Below are 20,864 nucleotides of genomic sequence, written 5' to 3'. Positions count from 1 at the left end.
ATATATATATACACACACACACACATAGAGAAGAGGTTACAGGAATCAGGATCATTAACAAAGAGAAAGTAAAAATATGACAGAGAGAGCCCAAAGGAGAACTTGGGACCCAGGATATCCTCATCTAATACCGTTTAGATTTGAAAACTCCGAGTGGCTGTGAGCTGGTGGTGGGAGGAGAGCCCCAGCATTAGACAGAAGGACTTTGCCTTCTTTTTGATGATTCTTTACTGAACACTGCACTCCATGAAGTTTTAAAAAAGGCATTACACTATTTAGAGTCTCTCTCTCTTTTTTTTGCATTCAACATTTTATTTCTGAGACTTATCTATGTTGTTGGCTATAGCTGTAGTACATCTATTTTTCCTTTTTATCGTGCATCCCATTCTGAATATACCGATAGATATAGTCATCATCCTTTTTATGGAAATTAGTTTTGTTTTTCTTTTCTTTTTCCTATTATAAACAATTATGTAAAGGATCTTGAGTAGGTTGCCTGAATCATATTATTGGATTTTTCTAGTATAGATATCTAAAAGTGGTATTACTGGGTCTTAGAGCAAAAGCCTCTTCAAATCTATCACATAATTTCAAACTGTCTTCTGAAGTTGGAAGATCTATAGACCTCAAATTTGCTAATTCAATCTATAAGTACTACTGGTATTTTCCATAAATATGTCACTAAATGTAGTTAAGAATCCAATTTCCAAAACCTCAACTTTGAATTTAGAAAAAGTACATTTGGATCTTATAAACTATTATATTTTTATAAAACTTTCAATTATTTTATAATATCTTGAAAAATATGTAAAACTGTGAAAATGGCATTTTTATCAATAATCCATTTTTGTCTCAAAAAGTGGCCTGCAATCACAGAGTACTGGTATAAATCGAAGCAGTCCATTTTATGTATAAATCAAATCCCTACCAACTAGAGGATAGTAATAAAAGACATTGTTTATGGTTAATTTGGGATATACATATCCACACACATAAATACAGATATTTAAATATATATATAAATTTGATTAGAGCCTGGGTTTCAGTGATGGGAATTAAAAATATGCTTATATCTTAATACTTATAGGAGGTATAGAAGTAGAGCAACTATGGTTTAGTGGCAAAAAAGTTTTTGGAAGTGGTATAGAAGTTTATGTTGAGAGAGGTTTTTCTTTAATCTGGTGAAATTTCAACGTCTTAGTAATTCAGGCATTTATTGGTATGGTATGTGATACTTTTTCAATGAAATGCTTATGTAACTAGTCTGACAGAAGAAACATTGATATGAACATGAAATTTTTATTTTCCAGGAAAAGCTACTAACTGTGCTCCACTGAAACCCCATTGCTTTTTCAGTAGTATATTTTCTTAATGATAGCCAAGCCTCATTCATAACTTTTCGATCACTTTCAATTATTAAAACTGTCACCTATCATATTCAAACTTCCTGTCTGTTCCATTAGTGTAGCCTAGACGAGTAGTTTCAAATTCTTAGAGCAGGGAAGAGGAAATTATCTGTTCTTATTCCCCACTCTTTTCCTCTTTCATACCTTAGTATAGATTGTTGACAACAGAATGTGAGTGCATATAACATTCCCTGCGTTAAATGACTCCAAGTCACGGGGGACAGGTCCCTTTTCAGTTGTTGCTGCTATCTTTTTAGTGTTGCCTCTTGGTTCAACATGTATCTGGTATCCAAATGTTGACTCTTATGGAGTCTTTTCGTAGTTTCTTTAGAGAGTACTGGAGTTCTTTGCCCTATTCAATCCCCTTGAGGAAAATCTGGCTAAGGCATGGCTCTTTCTTCCTACCTTCGACTATCACCATAGAGGAGGTCCCCCAGACAGCCTTCTGCTGCTATAGTTCCTCCCAATAAACAACACTCTTGGGAAAGGGGACATAGAATCAGCTATGTTAGTTAAACTTAAAGCGCCAGAATGGATCCATACCATAGGAAATTTAAGTTTTATCCTGTGTCAGACTGGGGATGAAGATCGTCCCCTGATGCTGTCTATCTCAGTTCTGCCATCTCTTTCCTGGCTCCACCACCAGCATTGTCTTTTTGTTATTGTTTTTTTCAAAGACTCATAATATTCAAACAAACAAATAAAAAAATCACTATTTCCTAACAATCCAATGTTCTGACTTCCACCACCCACCCAGAGAGAGGAAGGAATAGGTGCTCCTCTACATTTGCCTAAAAGATGCTATCCTCCTCCACAACCTTATATTTCTCTTTATCAGTGACTAGTCAACTTGGGACAACAGGGAGTTTCATGAGTAAGTCCCTTAAAGAGTTTAATACTATAATTCTCAAAATGCAATAGTTTCTACTGTAAATACAGTCTTATTCTTTAAATATTTGGAGTGCAAAAAATATCTCTTGATCAGTATCTCTCAGAAGCCTAAATTATATAATTAAATATGCAGAATCAATTGATTTTATTTAACATATAATACAAGTTGTAAGATTCTGTATGGACACAAACACAAAACTGATATTTTTAGAATTTGTTAAAAATTCCTCATTTTGATAGTCATAGTAATTTTAGCTACAGTTATTTGAGATGTGTACCAATAAAAGATAACTAGAAGTTGTTATAAACATGTGGAAGCATATTTCTTATGTGAATTGTTTTAAAGTTCAAATCTCTAGAGTAATTTTCAGTATGACATTAAGAATGCTTCTGGGCAAATAAACTTAAATATAATAGAATCAAAGAGTCTCCTCCCCCAATACCTGGTGAAATAAATAATATAGAAAAAAAAAATACAGTCAAAAGCACCAGAGAAAGGGTCATGTCATATGCATGTCAGAAATTTAGGAAAGAAGACATAAAATGAAGATAGTATTTTCTCATGTGATATCCCAGAGCTGTTTTTTTTAAAAAATCTATACATATATATTCAAATACATGTATATGTTCACATATATTTAAACACATATATTTAAATATATTTACACACATATGTAAATATGTTTAAATATATATTTAGATATATACATATATTTAAATATATATGTAAATATATATACTTTTTTTAAAAAAAACCTAAATATTTCTGGCTAGTTTTAGTATAATTCCATATTTTGAGGGGCAGGGAGATATAGTGGATTATATAATAATCATTTATGAAATGTAACTCTTCAAAACTCTCTAAACTCTTAGAAGCATTCCTGAATGTTTTTAAAATGTTTCCCTAATTCTCTAATATGGAGAGAAAAATACTGAGTGTATAAGTAGTTACACAAGGGATGCATTGACAAGTGGAGCCCCAAGAAACACCAAAGATCTTCAGGAATTAGGCTTGCTATTTTCCAGGATTCTGCACTGAATAGCAGCAGGGGAAGGATAAAATACACTACAGCTAGAAGAATGAACTGCACACCTGACTGAGAGGAGTAGGATGTAGTAGTGTAGGATATTTAATGGAATCTCAGAAGAATCAAAATCCAGCATCCAGCAAAGGCTATAATTAACCCTTTAAGTTCTCTCCTTTCCCTATTCTTGCATCTAAACATTTTGGAAAAGTTGATGTTAACAATATCCAGCCCTCAAACTGTGGAACCCAGGGAGAAGACTAAATGAACAAAAAATAATAAAAACTTTGTGAAAGGGAGACTAGAGAAGTTCACCTACAATCTTTCATACTAAATTGAAGGTCTGGGTAAAACAATCTATATCACATATAAGCAGTATAAAAATAAATAGGAGAACAACCATATTATCATTTTTGAAAAAAAATGAGAAAAAAGAATAAATAAATATTGAATGAACAAGTTGTGTAAGGTAGATAAAAAATTCAGTCTGAGGGGAAAAAAGGAAATAAAGCAAAGCTATGTGAGTCATACACAGAGGTTAATTGTATGTAGGGGTAAATGTTAACTGTAAAGCACAATTACATTTTTCAAAAGGAGTTCTAACAATAGATTAGAAAACAGAATAATATGATAGTGGAAATTACAAAACTAAAGATAAAAAACAACAAAAACTCAAATCAGAATATGGAATCCAATTAAATCTAGAACTCAAGATTATACAACTGGAGAAAATTATGGTAGCAAAACAGAATATTAAGGTTATAAATCATGAAAAATATAACACTACTAGCAACAATTGAGAAGCAGTGAGGCAGGAGCGAATACAACAATAGCATCAATATTAACTATTATAAGTAAACATTAATTTTGTGTACTTAATATGTGCAAGGCACAATGTCATTCATTTTCTCAATGAATTATCTCATTTAATCCTAAGAACAACTTTACAATCATAGTGTCTTAATCCCATTTTATAGTTGAGAAAATAAAGGAATGGGAATACAAACTAATTTGTCCAAGTAAATTGAAGCCACTGAGATTCAAATTCAGTCAGCCAGAGCTTCCTTTATTTTCTACCATTAAGCAAAACAATGACTCACTTTGGATTATTACTGATGGTGTAATTTAATTCACTTCTAACTTTATTCATTTTCTATATTACTTAAAAAAGAGTATTCAAGTATTTTAATGAAAACAATGAAATGATTAATAAAAAAAACTATGTAATTAATATGAAGGCAGTAGCTAATTGGGGCTAAATGATCTCAGCTCAATCCTTAGATCAATAGTGACCCTCTAAGAACCCAAAAGCCCCACTTGAATTACATCTGGATAAGCAGTACAAAGTTGCTAAAGTGTTAATAAAATACCTGCTAATGTTAATGACAGCCAATTCATGCCAGATATAGTGTATATTTTTATAAAAATTAAAGATTTCAGGATAAATATGATTAGTATAATTCCATATTTTGAGAGGGTAGAAATGGTGGCTTATATGGCAATCATTTGTGGAATGTGGTTTTCAAAACTAAGTTGATACAATGGATGATTCAATTCAAGTTTTCATCATCTTCTGTGTCAGTCAGTATTTTCTATTAAGCCTGGAAACTCCATCAACTGAGTTTTATAGGGCAATATTTGCTTGAATTTAGTTAACTATACTCGTACTTTTTATTTTAAATGAGCAGATAGTTCTGTTTCATTGCAATAGTGCATGAATATATGATGTTCTCAAACTAAATTTTCCATTTGAATAGAAATTTAGAAATCAAAAGCTCTGAAAAAAAAATTGTTTCAGCTCAACTGTCTTATCTATTTTTTAATAACTACAATGAACAGAAAATAGAAAAATGTTGAGAAAACAAAATCATGGCTTGGAGAACGTAACAGGATTTTTGTTAAGACAAACAACTAAATGAAAGTGTCCTCTTATCAACATTAAAGGAAATAAATTTATATAGTCTATAATAGAAAACTGTAGGAAAACGTCAAATAAACTTTAGTAACACCTATTTGTTTTAATGTAATAATTGTTAATCTTTCATTTGCTTTCATCCACATATCTATATGCATAAACAATCATAGTTACCAGTCTTTTAGTGCAGGGACGTTCATGAGTTTAACCTTAATTGCCTGCCTCCCTGTATTTAGTTCGTGGAGTTCCAAGTTTGAAAATCAAGATGTTTAAGACGTTTAAGACCAAAGAAGAGGGTGAATAATCGAAGTGAAAATATTTTCAAAGCTGCATCATAGTTGTATAACATGTATCTAAGGAACTGGTGTGTGTGTGTGTGTGTGTGATGTTTTGCATTTTGATTTTTTAGAGGTTGTGTTTTTGTTTTGAAAGAAGGTGTTGTAAAGTAAACAGGACTGGACAGTAGTCAGATCTGGCTCAGGTCTTACCCTCATTTACGAATTGCATAGGATTTGATATCCTGGAAAACTTCAGGAGTTTTAAAGCATCAAGTAAAACATCAAGAAAAGTGCTTCTTAGGCTGAAAAACCTTTTCTATATATTATTTGTAGTAATATTTTTATATAAATGTATTAAATTATTTGTATAATTTATATTATAGCATTTGTCCTTTCTCATTTTAATATAAAAATATTAAAGTTTAAAACAGCAATCTAGTTTAAAAATATACAAGTAGAAAATGTAATAAGGGCCTGAAATATTGAGATGCAAAATTTTAGGATTGACAAATTTACTTCAATGGAAACCATTTTAAAAGCATTTTTAAATACTGTTTAGTACTCCTTTTGTTACTTTCATTCAGTATGTTGACTCTGAAAATGAGTGGTTAGTTTAAGAAAACTTAATGCACTATTTGTAGGATTGAGATTTGGAAGACTTTAAATAAAGAACTGAAATTTTTAGAACTAGAATTTTAGCTTATCTAGTTTCTAAAATAAAAAACAAAAACCACCTATCTACCTGTGTGACCAGTGTAACTCTAATGCAGAGCAAGCACATACAGATTGCAAACTCTCTCGAGGGTCCTTTTAAAGCACCAATAGCTGAGTGAATGTTGTTTTCTCTTTTCTGTTGGTTCTACTGGGACTCAGATTAAAGCAATATGAACTCTGCTGTCAACCTACGACCTTTCTGTGATGAAGAAAAGATTGGACTGTTGTCTCCAGAGTGTGAGACAATGTAAAAGCTAGTCTGGGGAAACCTATTGCAGTGACACCCAATTGTCCTAAGGCTGATAACTGAAAGTAATAGGTAATTCTAAAACCAAGGTGCAGAAATTTACAAGGAAAACATAAGCAACAAGTTCAACAACAGAACTTTTAAGTTTCAAAGACATTGTAGTTGAAATATCACTAACACCTACCATTACTTTCATCCCTATTGTTTATTTTCTATAAACAAGGATTTTTTTTTTCCTCTACAAAACTTGGATTTTCTCTAGCAACTTTTCATTCGAGGTCATGTTAGCTGTATGATTATGACTTTCCTACAAACAAAACTTTTGAGATATTCCCCCAGGCTCTCCCAAGTTAAGTGTTTGAATCAGAATTGCAATAGTTTTCTCTATAAATCGCATACAAACCATTTCACTCTCACTTGAAAGTATCATTTGCCATTAAAACTTTGTGGTAGTAATATGAAAATTATTTCCTTAGTAATCTATATTCTAAAAATTTGATTAAAATTTTTTAAAAAATATTTAGAACATTCAAAATTTTTGCCAGTAAGTAAATTTTATTCATAAGCATAAATCAGACCAGCATGGCGAAAAGAAGCAGAAGTCCTCAGGCGTGCAGAGCTCGCCATTTGTCCAGACGGCCACGACTGGGGACGTATTTGACTCCACAACCATCAGGGATGAGGCGCTTCTTAGCCACTTCATTTTCAAATTCATCAGCATTAAACTTGGTAAAACCCCACTTCTTAGAGATGTGGATCTTCTGGCGGCCTGGGAACTTGAACTTGGCCCTGCGTAAGGCTTCAATCACATGTTCCTTGTTCTGAAGCTTGGTGCGGATGGACATAATGACTTGACCAATGTGGACTCGGGCCACCGTACCCTGTGGCTTTCCAAAGGCACCTCGCATCCCTGTCTGCAGCCTGTCAGCGCCAGCACAGGATAACATCTTGTTGATGCGGATGACATGGAAGGGATGCAGCCGCACTCTGATGTGAAAGCCATCTTTACCACAACTTTTCACCATGTACTTGTTGGCACAAATTCTGGCGGCCTCCAGGGCTTCGGAGGAGAGCTGCTCATATTCATCAGACACCATATGACCACAGAGTGGGAACTCATCCACTTTCGCCTTCTTTCGGCCCAGGTCAAAGATGCGGATTTTGGCATCAGGAACACCACGGCAGAAGCGAGACTTCGGGTATGGCTTGTTCTTACAGTACCGGTAACAGCGAGCAGGGCGGCGGCCCATGGCGACAGGAGACACCACGTACAAAGAGTACAGTGGGTCGAAGAGAAAGGGATACACTCTACCCAGGCGCACGCGCCTTATATACTTTGCCCATCTACCCGCACAAGAACCATAGAGTCCCAATGAGGACGTGAAGACCCTCTTTTACGACATCTCCATCGTAGATGCTGGAATGCCCTGTACCTGCTTGTGGGCAGAACTTTGCGCATGAGCAGTGTGGAGAGGCGACTTAGGGTGGTCAGGTAAGGATTTGGAGCCAATTCCATCGAAAAGCCAGTTCCATATTGCTGTCCATCATGAGTGTAGAACTTCTGTCCTAGGCTTTGTCTTAAGTGTAAAAGACGTATTTTTCTGGAAAATAAGTAAGGAAGGTCTCTTCAGCTAGTCATGTAGTTTGTGTCTCGTTTGTCTAAACATTCCATTTTCCAGAGCTCATATCTCCCGTCAACATTTGTATATCGATTGCTGTTTCTCAAAGAGTATGTGGTCACCTTCCCTGGGTAAAGCGGTTTCTTGGCATGAGCTCTCTGACAAGGCTCAGGAAGATGTGAGAGTAGAGTGGTTACAGGGATAGAAGATGTCTGTTATAAATAGTGCTTAATAATTGCCTTAGAAAACTGCAACTTTGGTTTTATTTATTTGGCCATAAGGAAAGATTTTATCAAAATGGCATCCACGAAATTGAAATACCAACTGAATTTTTTAATTTATGGCTATTTACATTTTCAAATGTTTTAGCTTTTGGAAACTGTAAAAGTAATTATGCTTTATTAATCTTTTATACCTTACTGAGAATGTGTTTAATAGTTTTTTTTCCTCTTCTGATATTAGATTTTGTAAAAGTATCAAGATTAGAGTATGGGGAAGGAGGACAATGCACAAGAAAAAGAATTTACAAGTAGTCTATACTCTCTACTTGGATTTTTCTACCTTTTTTGATTCCTTTGTGCTATTACAAATCCATGACATCATGAAACAAAATTCTTACAATGTGAATATATTCTGCCAATGCTTTCTCTTTAAACAGGGAAACAAGTTATTACAGAATAACTCCTGCCTTTGAAGTGAGTGCAGTTTTACATAATATCCATATGAAGGTAGAAATATTAAAAGTCCCAGTGTAGAGAATATTCCCACATTACATAGAAACTTTCTTGCTTTCTCTTTCTTGTTTCATTTCTGCTTTCCCATTTTTCTCAAATCCTATGTACTATGTAGGCTTGAATATGGAGATACAACGGCACATAATGTTATGTTACCCTCACTGAGCTTATATGTCTAGGAAGGGATTTAGATGCTACTCAAGTAATATGTCATCATTTTGCAAAGCACAAAACTTGCCAATAAGGGAAATCAAAGTGATCCCTGAGAGCTTGGGTGAGGCCATGATCTAGACTGAGGAATGAACAGGGAAGACTTTATTAGGAAGGAAATAGATTTCACATTGTGACTGTGGCACATGGAGCCTGGCATATGCAGAGGCCCTGAAGCAGGCAAGAACATGGACCATTTAAGGAGCTAAAAGCCACTGTGATTATGGGCGAGGGAATGAGTGGCATAATGTGAGTCTAGTGTGTATGTGAAACTCTGGGTGGTTTGTGTATCACACGGGACCCATTTTACAAAGTTAGGGATCCTGATCTTTTATTTAAATCCACTGAAAACTTTTACACAGGTTTTATCACTCTCATGTGTAATATAGTTAAAGACTGGAAGGGGTCAAAAAATAAATGCAAGAAGGAAAGTTTTGCAACACTAAAGAAAAGAAATGAGGGTAATTGAACATGGTTTTAATATATTTTACTTTATAAACATGTTTGTATCTTTTTCTACTATTATACGCTTAGAACCTGTCATAGTTCTGGAGAGAAAAGTCTGCGAAGTCAAAGGAAGATATGCAGTCAGTATTCATGTACCATCATACACTCACCCTCACCTGTCTAGGCTATGCTTTGGGTTTTCAAAACTCTAGAAATCTCTGATCAGCAAATTTTGTGTCCCTATCAGGGCCTGCTTGCACAATCTTCTTCCCTTAATCCAAAGGATGACCAGTCATGGTTTGCCTGGGAATGTACCAGTTTTAGCATTGAAGTCCTGCATCCTCCAAAACCCCTCAGTCCCAGACAAAATGGGAAGGTTGGTCACCTTACCACACTTCTGCATAAGGCCCCTCATAGTTACAGGATAGAGTCAGAGCGTGGGAAGAGAAAGAAAGAGCCAGATGGTGATTCTCCACTTGTATCCCCTGCCCTAGCCTTACGGATATTAGAGAGGGGCCTGTGGAAAATTCATGAGCTGCACCATTCTATTTAAATATTAAAAGCATTCCCCTAAATCACTTCCAAAATTTTGAGTGTTTCCCTATCTCCCAACTCTTGCCAGCCACAATGTGCATTATGCTAAGCAAACTTTGCAAAAAATAGAAAACTCATCCGCTTTTAAGTAAGCCGGAAATGTTGTCGAGAAGATAATACATGGGAATAATTTAGATTTTTCTTGTTTGCTAAATTTATTCCTTCGGTAAATGCAATAAAAGCTTAGCAAAAGGAGACACTATGTCATATAAAATAGAGATGGTTTAAAGAATGAGGAGGACATAAGTGAAGGTAAGGAATAAAGTAAGGGACATACATAAGACTGTTATGATCTACGAGAACAAGGACTGTATTTGGGTCACAGTTTTGTCCCCTGTTTTTGGCAAATTGTGTGACCCATAGCACAGTAAATTTTTGAATGAGTACATAGCACTACTGAGCTGCAGTGATGTGTTGGTGAATGTTTAACAACCTGCTCATTGGGGAGTCACGGGGCGGGAAGCCTTGATTTGTAGAGTTGTTGACTTCTGTGGTGTAAGTACTCCACCATCAATTTCAGCCACTAATGTGATATTAATGAATGTGAAGATGGGAAGAGATGCATGTAGTCAGCTCTTGTGAGCCAGTCTTAGCTGGTTCCAGCATGCTACCATTTGGCTGTGCATACCAAAGAAAAATAGAAAACATAAACTTGGCTAAAGCTAATACATAACCTGAAATAATAAAATAATAAATTTTCCAGGAGCCTTTAAAAAGCAGACAGATAAATATGGTTAGACCTGAAATTCAGCTTTGTGAAGAAGTCTTTCCTCTATGTTTTCCCTCTTCTGTTCCACAACCTCCATGTAAGAGGTCTGTATTATTCTGTGCTTATTGATTAGGTATGCATCAAGGCAGCCTTTAAGTACTTGGAATTAACACTGGACAGTGTTAGAAATACAGTTAAATTCCCAATATCCTCCGCCTCCATGCAAAGACCGGAAAAGAACAGTTCTGTATATCACTTCAATGCAGCACTGTCTTTCCTTTGATAATCATATTTCGAAATTTCACAAATTGTAAACCTGACTTTGTTCTCAAAGAAGAATATGCACTGGACATACACTCTGGTTTCCCTCTCCTGTGAAACTGTCTACATGTTGATCACTGAGGCGGTATACACCCTTCTCTTACTTGGTGTTTGACAATATACTGTGATTCAGAGATCATGGGGCGGGAAGCCTTGATTTGTAGAAATGTTGTAGAAACTCAGGCTCTCAATGAGGTGTGATGTCTCCACTGATGATGAACACTCATTTTCATTAGAATTTCATAGTAACTTCACACTGAGAGCTTTAATCTCAACATATTTGAGAGCCTAGATGAGCAACTTGACTCTATTTTCCTTGAGTTGAATAGTGAATATAAAAGAGTCATGGTTATGGCTGACCTTTTCCTCAAAGTCAGTTAGTGTTGTCTATTGTCATGGCTAACGAATGGTCATGATGCCTGTCTTTCAGGTACCTGATTCATAATGGTCCCCTTATCTATTTGACAAATGCACATTTTCTGAATAGAAATATAGTCAGATGATTTTAACTTTTCAGTCCCAAGGGCCTAATATATTTTTTTTAACTGATATACATTTGCTTATTCTCCCTTTAGGAATCTGATTTTTTATTTTGGATATAGGGACTGAACATGTATACTATTTACCTTTGTGCTTCAATAGCGTAGAATAAGTTACCCTGAAATGACTGATTTTTTTTTTTTTACATTGTCCCAGAAAATTGGAAAAAATAGGTGAGAACTAAAATAGAAGAAGTAGCACATAATATGATCATCAGAATTTGATTTTAGTTTGTAAAATTTTACTTGTTTAGGTTTTATACTTGTACCAAATTTATAAGCCATTGATCAATTCTATATGGTAATTAATGTGTAGTTTCATAAATATTTAAGTAATGCTATAACAAAGATATAACTTATAATATATGACAAATAATAAACATGCTATAGTAAAGCATAATAATAAAAATGCTATACTAAAGATAGCTTGAATCAATATAAGGAATTTTCGTATATATTTAAAAATTCCTCTCTCTTAAAAGGGCTTATTCCAATCTGAAAATTTGAGAAATGATCTGGGGTTAGGGAGCTGTGTATGAAGCTCGTCCTCACTCCTACATATTGAGTGCATGCACTTTCTGTTCTGGCACTATACATAGTTATTACAATATTATTGACTATATTCCCTCTGTTGTATTCTACATGTCCATGACTGTTTTGTAACTACTAATTTGTACTTCTTCATCCCTTCACCTTTTTCACCCAGTCCCCCAAACCCCCTCTGCTCTGGCAATCAGCAGTTGTTCTCTGTATCTGTGAGCCTGTTTCTATTTAGTTTATTCATTTCTTTTGTTCCTTATATTCCCCATATAAGTGAAATCACATGGCATTTGTCTTTCTCTGTCTGATTTATTTCACTCAGGATCATATCCTCTAGGTCTATCCATGTTGCAAATGGTAAGATTTCATTATTTTATGGCTAAATAATATTCCATTGTATATATGTACTATGCTTCTTTATCCAGTCGTCTAGTGACAGACATTTAGGTGACTTCTATATCTTGGCTATTGTGAATAACTGCAGAAAAAACAAGGGTGCATAAATCGTTATTAATTAGTGTATTGGTTTTCTTTGGATAAAAACTCAGAAGTGTGATTGCTGGGTCAAAGGTAGTTCTATTTTTAATTTTTTGAGGGAACTCCAGACTGTTTTCTATAGTGGCTGTATCAATTTGCAATCCTACCAGCAGTGCATGAGGGTTTTCCTTTCTCCATATCCTCACCAACACTTGTTTTTTGATTTATTGTTGATAGCCATTCTGACATGTGAGACGATACCTCGTTGTGGTTTTAATTTGCATTTCTCGGATGATTAGTGATGTTGAACGTCTTTTCATGTGTCTATTGGCCATCTATATTTCTTATTTGGAGAACTACCTATCCAAGTCTTCTGTCCTTTTTAAAATTGGATTGTTTGTGTTTTGGGGGGAGTGTTGAATTATATACGTTCTTTACAGATTTTGGACATCAACCCCTTGTTAGATGTATCATAGGTATATATCTTCTCCCATTTACTAGATTGTTTTTTCATTTCGTTGATGGTTTCCTTTGCTGTGCAAAAATGTTTTAGTTTGATGGTAGTCCCACTTGTTTATTTTTCTTTTGTTTGCCTTGTCTGAGGAGATATAGCAGGAAAAAAAAATACTAAGCAATATTGGATAGTTTATTGCCTAAGTTTTCTTCTAGAAATTTTATAATTTCAGGTATTATATTTAAACCTTTAATCCACTTTGAGTTTATTCTTCTGTGTGGTGTAAGAACGTGGTCCAGCTTTCATTTCATTTCATAACATTTTTACCCATGTATCTGTCCAGTTTTCCCGACACCATTTATTGAAAAGACCGTCTTTTCTCTGATTGTATATTCTTGTCTCCTTTGTCATAGATTAAATGAACATATAGGCGTGGATGTATTTCTGGGCTCTCTCTCTATTATGTTCCATTAATCTATATATCTGTTTTCTTGCCAGTGCCATGCTGTTTTGATTACTATAGCCTTGTAGTATAGTTTAATATCAGGTAGTGTGATACCTCCAACTTCTTTTTTTTTCAAGATTGCCATGGCTATCTAGTTCTCTGAAAAAATGCCATTGGTATATTGATAGGGATTGCACTGAATCTGTAGATTGCTTTGGGTAGTATGGACATTTTAACGATGTTGATTCTTCCTATCCATAAGTGTGATATATGCTTCCATTTATTTGTATCTTCTTCAGTTTCTTTTCCCAATGACTTAAAATTTTCTGAGAACAGGTATTTTATCTTCTTGGTTAAACTGATTCCTAGGTTTTATTGTTTTTGATACAATTGTAAATAGGATTTTTTAAAAAATTTTTCTTTCTGATAGTCCATAATTGGTGTATAAAAATGCACTGACTTCTGAATATTAATTTTGTATCCTGCTATTTTATTGAATTTATTTATTAGTTTTAACAGTTTTTTTTTTTTTTTTGGTGGAATCTTTAAGGTTCTCTGTGTATAGTATCATGTCATCTACAAATAATGAGTTTTACTTTTTTCTTTTTAATTTGGTTACCTTTTATTTCTCTTTCTTGTCTGATTGCTGTTGCTAGAACTTACAATACAATGTTGAATAGAAGTGGTGAAAATGGGCATCCTTGTCTTATTCCTGATCTTAAGGAAAATGCTTTTAGCTTTTTCCTGTTGTGTATGATGTTAATTGTGGATTTGTCATATGTGGACTTTATTATATTGAGGTATGTTCCCTCCTACTTTGCTGAGTTTTTATGACAAATGGATGCTGGATTTTGTTGGAGGCATTTTCTGCATCTATTGATATAATCATGTGATTTTTATCTTTCAATTTGTTAATGTGGTGTATCACAATAATCGATTCATAGATATTGATTCAAACTTGCATCTCAGGAATAAATCCAACTTGATCACGGCATGTGATATTTTTAATATATTGCTGAATTCGGTTTGCTAATATCTTGTTGAGGATTTTGCATCAGTGTTCATCAGGGATATTGGCCTATAGTTTTCTTTTTTGTAACGTCTTTGTCTGGTTTTGGAATCAGGGTAATGGCGGCTTCATAAAAAGAGTTAGGGAGCCTTCCTTCCTCTTGAATTTTGTAATAGGTTGAGAAGAATAGGTGTTAATTCTTTGAATGTTTGGTAAAATGCACCTATGAAGCAGGCCATACAGTCCAGGACTTTTGTTTATTGTAAGGTTTTTTTTTTCTTTTTTTATTACTGATTCGGTTTCATTGATGGTAATCTGTTGGTTCAAAAATTCTCTATTTTTTCTTTACTCAGTCTTGGGAGATTGTGTTTCTAGGAATGTATTTATTTTTTTTTTCCAGATTGTCCAATTTATTGACATATAGTTGCTTGTAGTATTTTCTTAAAATCCTTTGTATTTCTGTGGAGTCAGTTGTTACCTCTCTTGCATTTCCAATTTTATTTGGATCCTCTCCTTTTTTTTTTTTTTTTTATGAGTCTGGTTAAAGGTTTATTAATTTTGTTTTTCAAAGAACCAGCTCTTGGTTTCATTGATCTTTCATATTGTTTTCCTAGACTCTATTTCATTTATTTCCTCTCTGATTTTTATTATTTTTTTCACTACTCACTTTGGATTTTGTTTGCTGTTCTTTTTCTGCTTCTTTCAATTGTAAGGTTAGATTGTTTATTTGAGATTTTTCTTTCTTGAGGTTGGCCTGTGTTGCTATAAATTTCTCCCTTAGAACTGCTTTCACTGTAGGTGCTTCTATGTTGAGTGCATATATATTTATGAGGATCATATCCTTTTGTTGTATTCATCTCTTTAACATTTCTAATGCCCTTCTTTGTCTCTTATTATAGCCTTTGTTTTCAAGTCTATTTCATCTGATGTAAGTATTGCTACTCCAGCTTTTTTTAAATTTCCATTTGCATTAAATATCTTTTTCCATCCCTTTACTTTCAGTTTGTGTGGGTCATTTGATCTGAAATGGGTCTTTTGTAGACAGCATATGTATGGATCTTGTTTTCCTATCTATTCGGCTACCCTATGTCTTTTCATTGGAGTATTTAATCCATTTATATTTAAAGTGATTAATGATAGGTACATAGTTATTGCCATTTTATTTTTCATATTTATTTTTCCCCTTTTTACAGAAGTCATCTAATATTTATTGTAATACTAGCTTGTTTGTCATGAATTTCTTTAACTTTTTCCTGCCTGGGAAGCTCTTTATCTCACCTTCCATTTTGATAGTCTTGATGAGTAGAGTGATCTTGGTTGATGGTTCCTGTTTTTCATCACTTTGAATATTTCTTGCCAATATTTCTGGCCTGCAAAGTTTCTGTTGAGAAATCAGCTGACATTCTTATGGTATAAAAGTGGAAATTCTCCAGTTTCAGGGAGGTGGTATCTCCAGGTTCCAGCCCCCAGGGAGGTGATATCTCCAGGCACCAACCCCAGGAGAAGCACAACATTCCAAGGTGCAGATGATAAAACTGTCTACTAGGTCTTGTTTGATCTGAGAGTCCCCCGGATACATTTATCTTTGTACAAAACTTTAACGGCTAACTTCTGCTTCTTGTAATCTGCTTATTCAAGGATGTAGTTGGAGGCTTTATAAGCTACCTCCTCTAGAAGTTCGGGGCTGATCTCCTCTAACCCTGCGTGGTAGAGAGTCAGTCGCCGGCCAGCTAATAAAGGCTCATAATTAATCTCAGTTGGCTCCGTGGGTCTTAGAATCGTTCGCGCCATAACAATGAGAGTACCCTTGTAAGTAACTAGCTTCCATTTTCCTACTACTTTTAGCATTCTCTCTTTGTATTTAACCTTTGTCATTTTAATAATGATGTTCATGATGTGGATCTGTTTGGGTTCCTCTTGTTTGAGACTCTTTGTACTTCCTGGACTTGTATGTCTGTTTCCTTTGCCAGTTTAAGGATGTTTTTTGTCATTATTTCATTTAGTTTTGTGTCTGGAGTTCGCTCCTATTGTTTCATTTGTGGCATGTTCCTTTGTTTTCTCATTTTAGTTGCCTTTCTGTGTTCATTTCTATATATTAGGAAGGTTTGTTACATCTCCCAGCCTTGGCCAGGTGGCTTCATGTATTAGGTTTCCTGTGTGGCCCAGTTGCACAGTCTTCTTGATCACCAGCACTGGGGGCTCTGGGTTTATTCCTTGTGTGAATTGTCTATGTTCTCTTATTGTAGCTAAACTTTGATTGCTGTTAGCACATAAGCGAATGGGCTGTGAGTATTGTATATGAGCTGCTGTTTAGGGGCTGACCCCTCTGAGTGGGATTTACCCCAGCAGGTGTGTGTACCTGTTGAGACAATTCTTTGGGTGTGCCACTTATGAGGCTAGTCAGGTAGAATTTTGTTGCGGTCTGACACCAGCCTCCAGGTGTATTGGTCCTGTAGCCCTTTGGGAGGGTCTCCCGGGTAGGCCAAGGTCAGCCACTGCCTTTGATTGCTTGGGGCTACCTGGTAGGAGCTACAAAGTGATCCAAAGATGATTGCTGCTTATGCTGAATCTGGAGGCAAGTGTGAGAAACCACCCTGCGAGCTGAGTCTACTTGCCCCACTGGACCTGGGGTGGCTTAGCAAAAGACCAGTAAACTTCAGTGCCCGTGGCTGTGTGTCAGTTGCCCATAAGGCTCTGCCGCTTTAAGAGCCCCTTTGGTTGGTACGCAAGTTGGGTAGGGAAGGGTAAAGCGAGCAGGTTTTACCAGGCCAATACAGATTCACATTTTGTGCCAATGCTGAATCGCTACCTCCTGTAAAAGTCTGAAATCATAGCAAAGCCTGCCAGTGTCTACCTCGGGCCTGCAGACAGCTAAGATCTGTTCAGGAAATACTATAGCTTGGAGTAAAGCTGGTGGCCCACAACTGAAAGTCTCTGCCAGTATGCACAGGCCAGTGCAGGCTATGTGAAATGAGGGCTGTTCTTTACTTTCATCAAGTTCCTTTCATGTCACCCAGATGGCCAGAATCCCCACTGATTTTTACAGTCACATTTTGTGGGAACTCCTTTTCTGGGGACTAGAACCCTGGGCAGGGGAGCCCCTGTGTGGGGATATGGGCCCTTGCTCCTTCAGGGGGCCTCTGCAACCATGCTCTCTCTCCTAGTGCTTAGCGGCCACCTGCAGGTGTGGGGCAAGCCTGTTTCACATCTCTGCCCCTCCTACCAGTCTCTATGTGGCCTTTTAAAAATGTCCTCAGATACATGTGTTATGCTCAGCTAGATTTTGGTGGTTCTCCAAGTTGATTTTTTTATAATTTGGTTGTAATTTTAATGCAGTTGTGTAATGAATCATAACTCTGAGCATAGTTGCCTTCAGTGAGTTCTGTCAGTCATAGTGAATTATCGAACCTGATTTGGGGAATCTCCTAAACTTGAAGTTGGTGTCAGAAATGAGGCCAATCTGGGGGACTGTAATTTCTAACTTTGTAGTGGGCTGAAACACTGTAATTTTTTCATCTGTCACCCCCACAGACCTAATAAACCATGTATAAATGGTAGGACACTGAACCAGAAGACAATGGAAATCTAGTTTATAGTGCCTAGTAGAGTTAAAACGTATGCTAACAAGTAAAGACTGTCCTAAAATGTCATGGTTTTTTTTGCATATTTGTTGAAGAATTAACAAATATGCATGACAAAAATATAAAGATACAGACTGTTAAGATTTGGGCATGTTTTCTTGCAATAATATTATATGTGCCTCTTTGTAAGTCAACTTTTTTCTTTGCTTGTGCCTTTTCTGTAAGAATGAATGTTCTTCATACTAATTTAATAATAGCAAAATATATTTTATCATATACTGTTTTAGATCCATATAAGAGATAGATTTACTTCCTAGATATCTATTTCATTGTTCTCTTCATATATTTATGAGACAGCACCATAGAGCTATACCAAAAGCATCTTCAACTTACTTAATGATTTAACTTGAGGTCAATATCCAGGATCTAATTGGTCATACATAAAGGCTTGTACTTCTGACAAAGTAATATTTTAGAGTGAGGCTTCGCTTCAGTCACTTAAGCAGCAAAATGTAGACTTGCTACAAATAATACCACCAGTGACCAGCATTAAAAAAGTATATATATATATGTGTGTGTATATATATATACACACACATATATATACATACATGAATGAAATAGGCCCATGACCTACCAATTTTTGGTAAAAGTGTTGATTTCAAAGAAATAAGAATTCTTAATTTTGTTTTGGGCAGTAAGGGGGTATGCACAGTAAGAGGGTATGCAAAATTCTGGCTAAGTCTGGAAGATGCCTTTTTTTTTCTTTCTCCTTGAGATTGCACACAATATTATTGTTAAATAGTTCTAAAGACAATTTAATGGCATTCTGTAGCAGAACATATCTTAAAACTTTACTTTTGCCATCTTACTTGAAAACCACCTTATATTTTTTATGGAATGAGATAGATTAACTATTTTTGCATATATTTTAAAAATCTTGTAAATTTTTTCGAATGGGTCATTTTAACATAATTTTGTTACCAAGTTGTTTCTGGAAGTTTAGTAAGTTTTGAGGATCACTGTGTCGAAGTAGACCATATGCCACAACATATCTCATGTATGTAAGATAAGAGTAAAGCTAGTCTCAGGAATAACATGTATTTCTTTAATCTATAAACATATATTCTCATACACCACTTAACTTGAGTTCCCAAAATAATTTTTTTGGAAGTCAGACAGAAACAAGTTCACCTGATTCCCAAAATAAAAAAGTAATACTCAAAACATTAAGTGACTCACCCCAAAATAAAATTTGGTGAGTGGTAGATCTTTAAAAAACTGAGCTCATTTGTGAACTCTTCTTCCAAAAATTTTTCTCCTTCAAAATTTACCATTGGGGTGTCAGACTCAACATCTGAAAGTCTGGCTGGTTTTATGATGAATTATGTATCAGTTGTGGAGCACATCTTAGAATCTGTGGGATCTGAAATCAATACAGTTCTGAGGGTCCTCTTTAAGAAGGGAATGAAAATTATAAATACAAAATTAGATACAAAACAAATATTTATTTAGAATAAGAAAAAATGAATTGTAAATTTTAAATAGCTAATAAATAAAACAGCACATTTTAAAAATAGTATACTTTCATTAATTTTAAAGGTGGATACCTTTAAAATATATTTTCCTTATATTTTCTGGATACATATTCTTTTATCTCCTCTCAATTTGACCATTGTTTTCTAATACTTTTATGAAGAAGAGAAACTCAATTCAATCTTTCCTCCAGTAAGTGTTTAAATTTATATTGATAACATATAAAAGTTTCTGTTAGCCTCACAACTGAGTATCACTGATGCCATGTACATCTTTATGATTGCTGTCAAATTGAGAAAACATTTCCTCTTTTATACATGAACTGTAATATTTCAAACTTTTTCAGTATTTTTGGTTAATGACTACTCTCAAATATTAATGAACAATACTTGTGAATAAGTTTATAATTGACATCCTCCTTGTAATACAGTGATGGGAGTGCTGGAAATTACTTACTCCACCAATGCTGTCTTGCTTCAGAGAAAGTGAATGAAAGTCAGGGTGCAAAAGAGACTACAAATTTTATTTAAAAATATGTGAACTCATTGCTAGAGCCTTGGAATGGGCCTGTTTAAGTGAAGGTCTCTGAATCTGAAGCTTTATTGATTTTACTGGAGGTTATTTCATTTCTGAGCAGGTGATATTCCTTTCTACTTCTTAATACCCTTTTTCATTTTTGCCTTTCTAAGTGGTTTTCCTCTCACATTTACTTTATGCATTTCCAGCGTCTTCAAAATCTAACAATATTTATACCATAGCTATCTTCAAATCCTTTTACTCACACTTAAAATATATAGTTTCCAACTTAAAATTTTTCTCAAGATTTCCTATAGCAAAGCCTTACAATTAAAAACAAAAATAAATGATAATGATGCAGTTTCAATCAACAAGTAATTCAGAAGAATATTTTAATGCATGAGACTATATAGTTACCTCTAAACCCATGGCTTATGTTTTAATTAGTTGAAGGAATAAAACTATTTTAAAAATGTTGACTTGTAATTTTAAAGAGAAATTTAGATACCTAACCAAACGTCTTTTAACAGAATAGATTCCAGGGGGATGGATTATTTAATCATTAGAATAATGTACTAGTAGAAGAGATATACAATTTTATTTACAATCTTGAAGTGATAAACACTTATTGAAACAGAGGATACAAAGAGCAGAAAC

The 20,864-nt window shown here is 34.8% G+C and overlaps 1 protein-coding gene across 2 annotated transcripts; it reads right to left on the bottom strand.

Annotated features, from left to right (window-relative positions):
- Positions 1–7,081: 7,081 nt before the first annotated feature.
- On the bottom strand, positions 7,082–7,726 carry LOC105302820 (60S ribosomal protein L10-like). Of its 2 annotated transcripts, XM_011376061.1 has the most exons (2): positions 7,647–7,726; positions 7,082–7,538 (listed from the first exon to the last, which is right to left on the bottom strand). In XM_011376061.1, the coding sequence occupies exons 1-2, from the start codon at positions 7,724–7,726 to the stop codon at positions 7,082–7,084; spliced, it is 537 nt and encodes a 178-aa protein (XP_011374363.1). The 2 variants fall into 2 exon arrangements, with proteins under 2 accessions (XP_011374363.1, XP_011374356.1); XM_011376054.1 differs by having other exon boundaries at positions 7,082–7,726.
- Positions 7,727–20,864: the final 13,138 nt, after the last annotated feature.

The sequence above is a fragment of the Pteropus vampyrus genome, unplaced genomic scaffold (assembly GCF_000151845.1).
Source record: "Pteropus vampyrus isolate Shadow unplaced genomic scaffold, Pvam_2.0 Scaffold10, whole genome shotgun sequence".
Lineage (NCBI taxonomy): Eukaryota > Metazoa > Chordata > Mammalia > Chiroptera > Pteropodidae > Pteropus > Pteropus vampyrus.
This window is presented reverse-complemented; position numbering and strand designations above follow the sequence as displayed.

What these genes read in the sequence shown, in the direction of transcription:
- LOC105302820 (XM_011376054.1), bottom strand. Translation starts at nt 7,726, where the DNA reads ATGGGCCGCCGCCCTGCTCGCTGTTACCGGTACTGTAAGAACAAGCCA.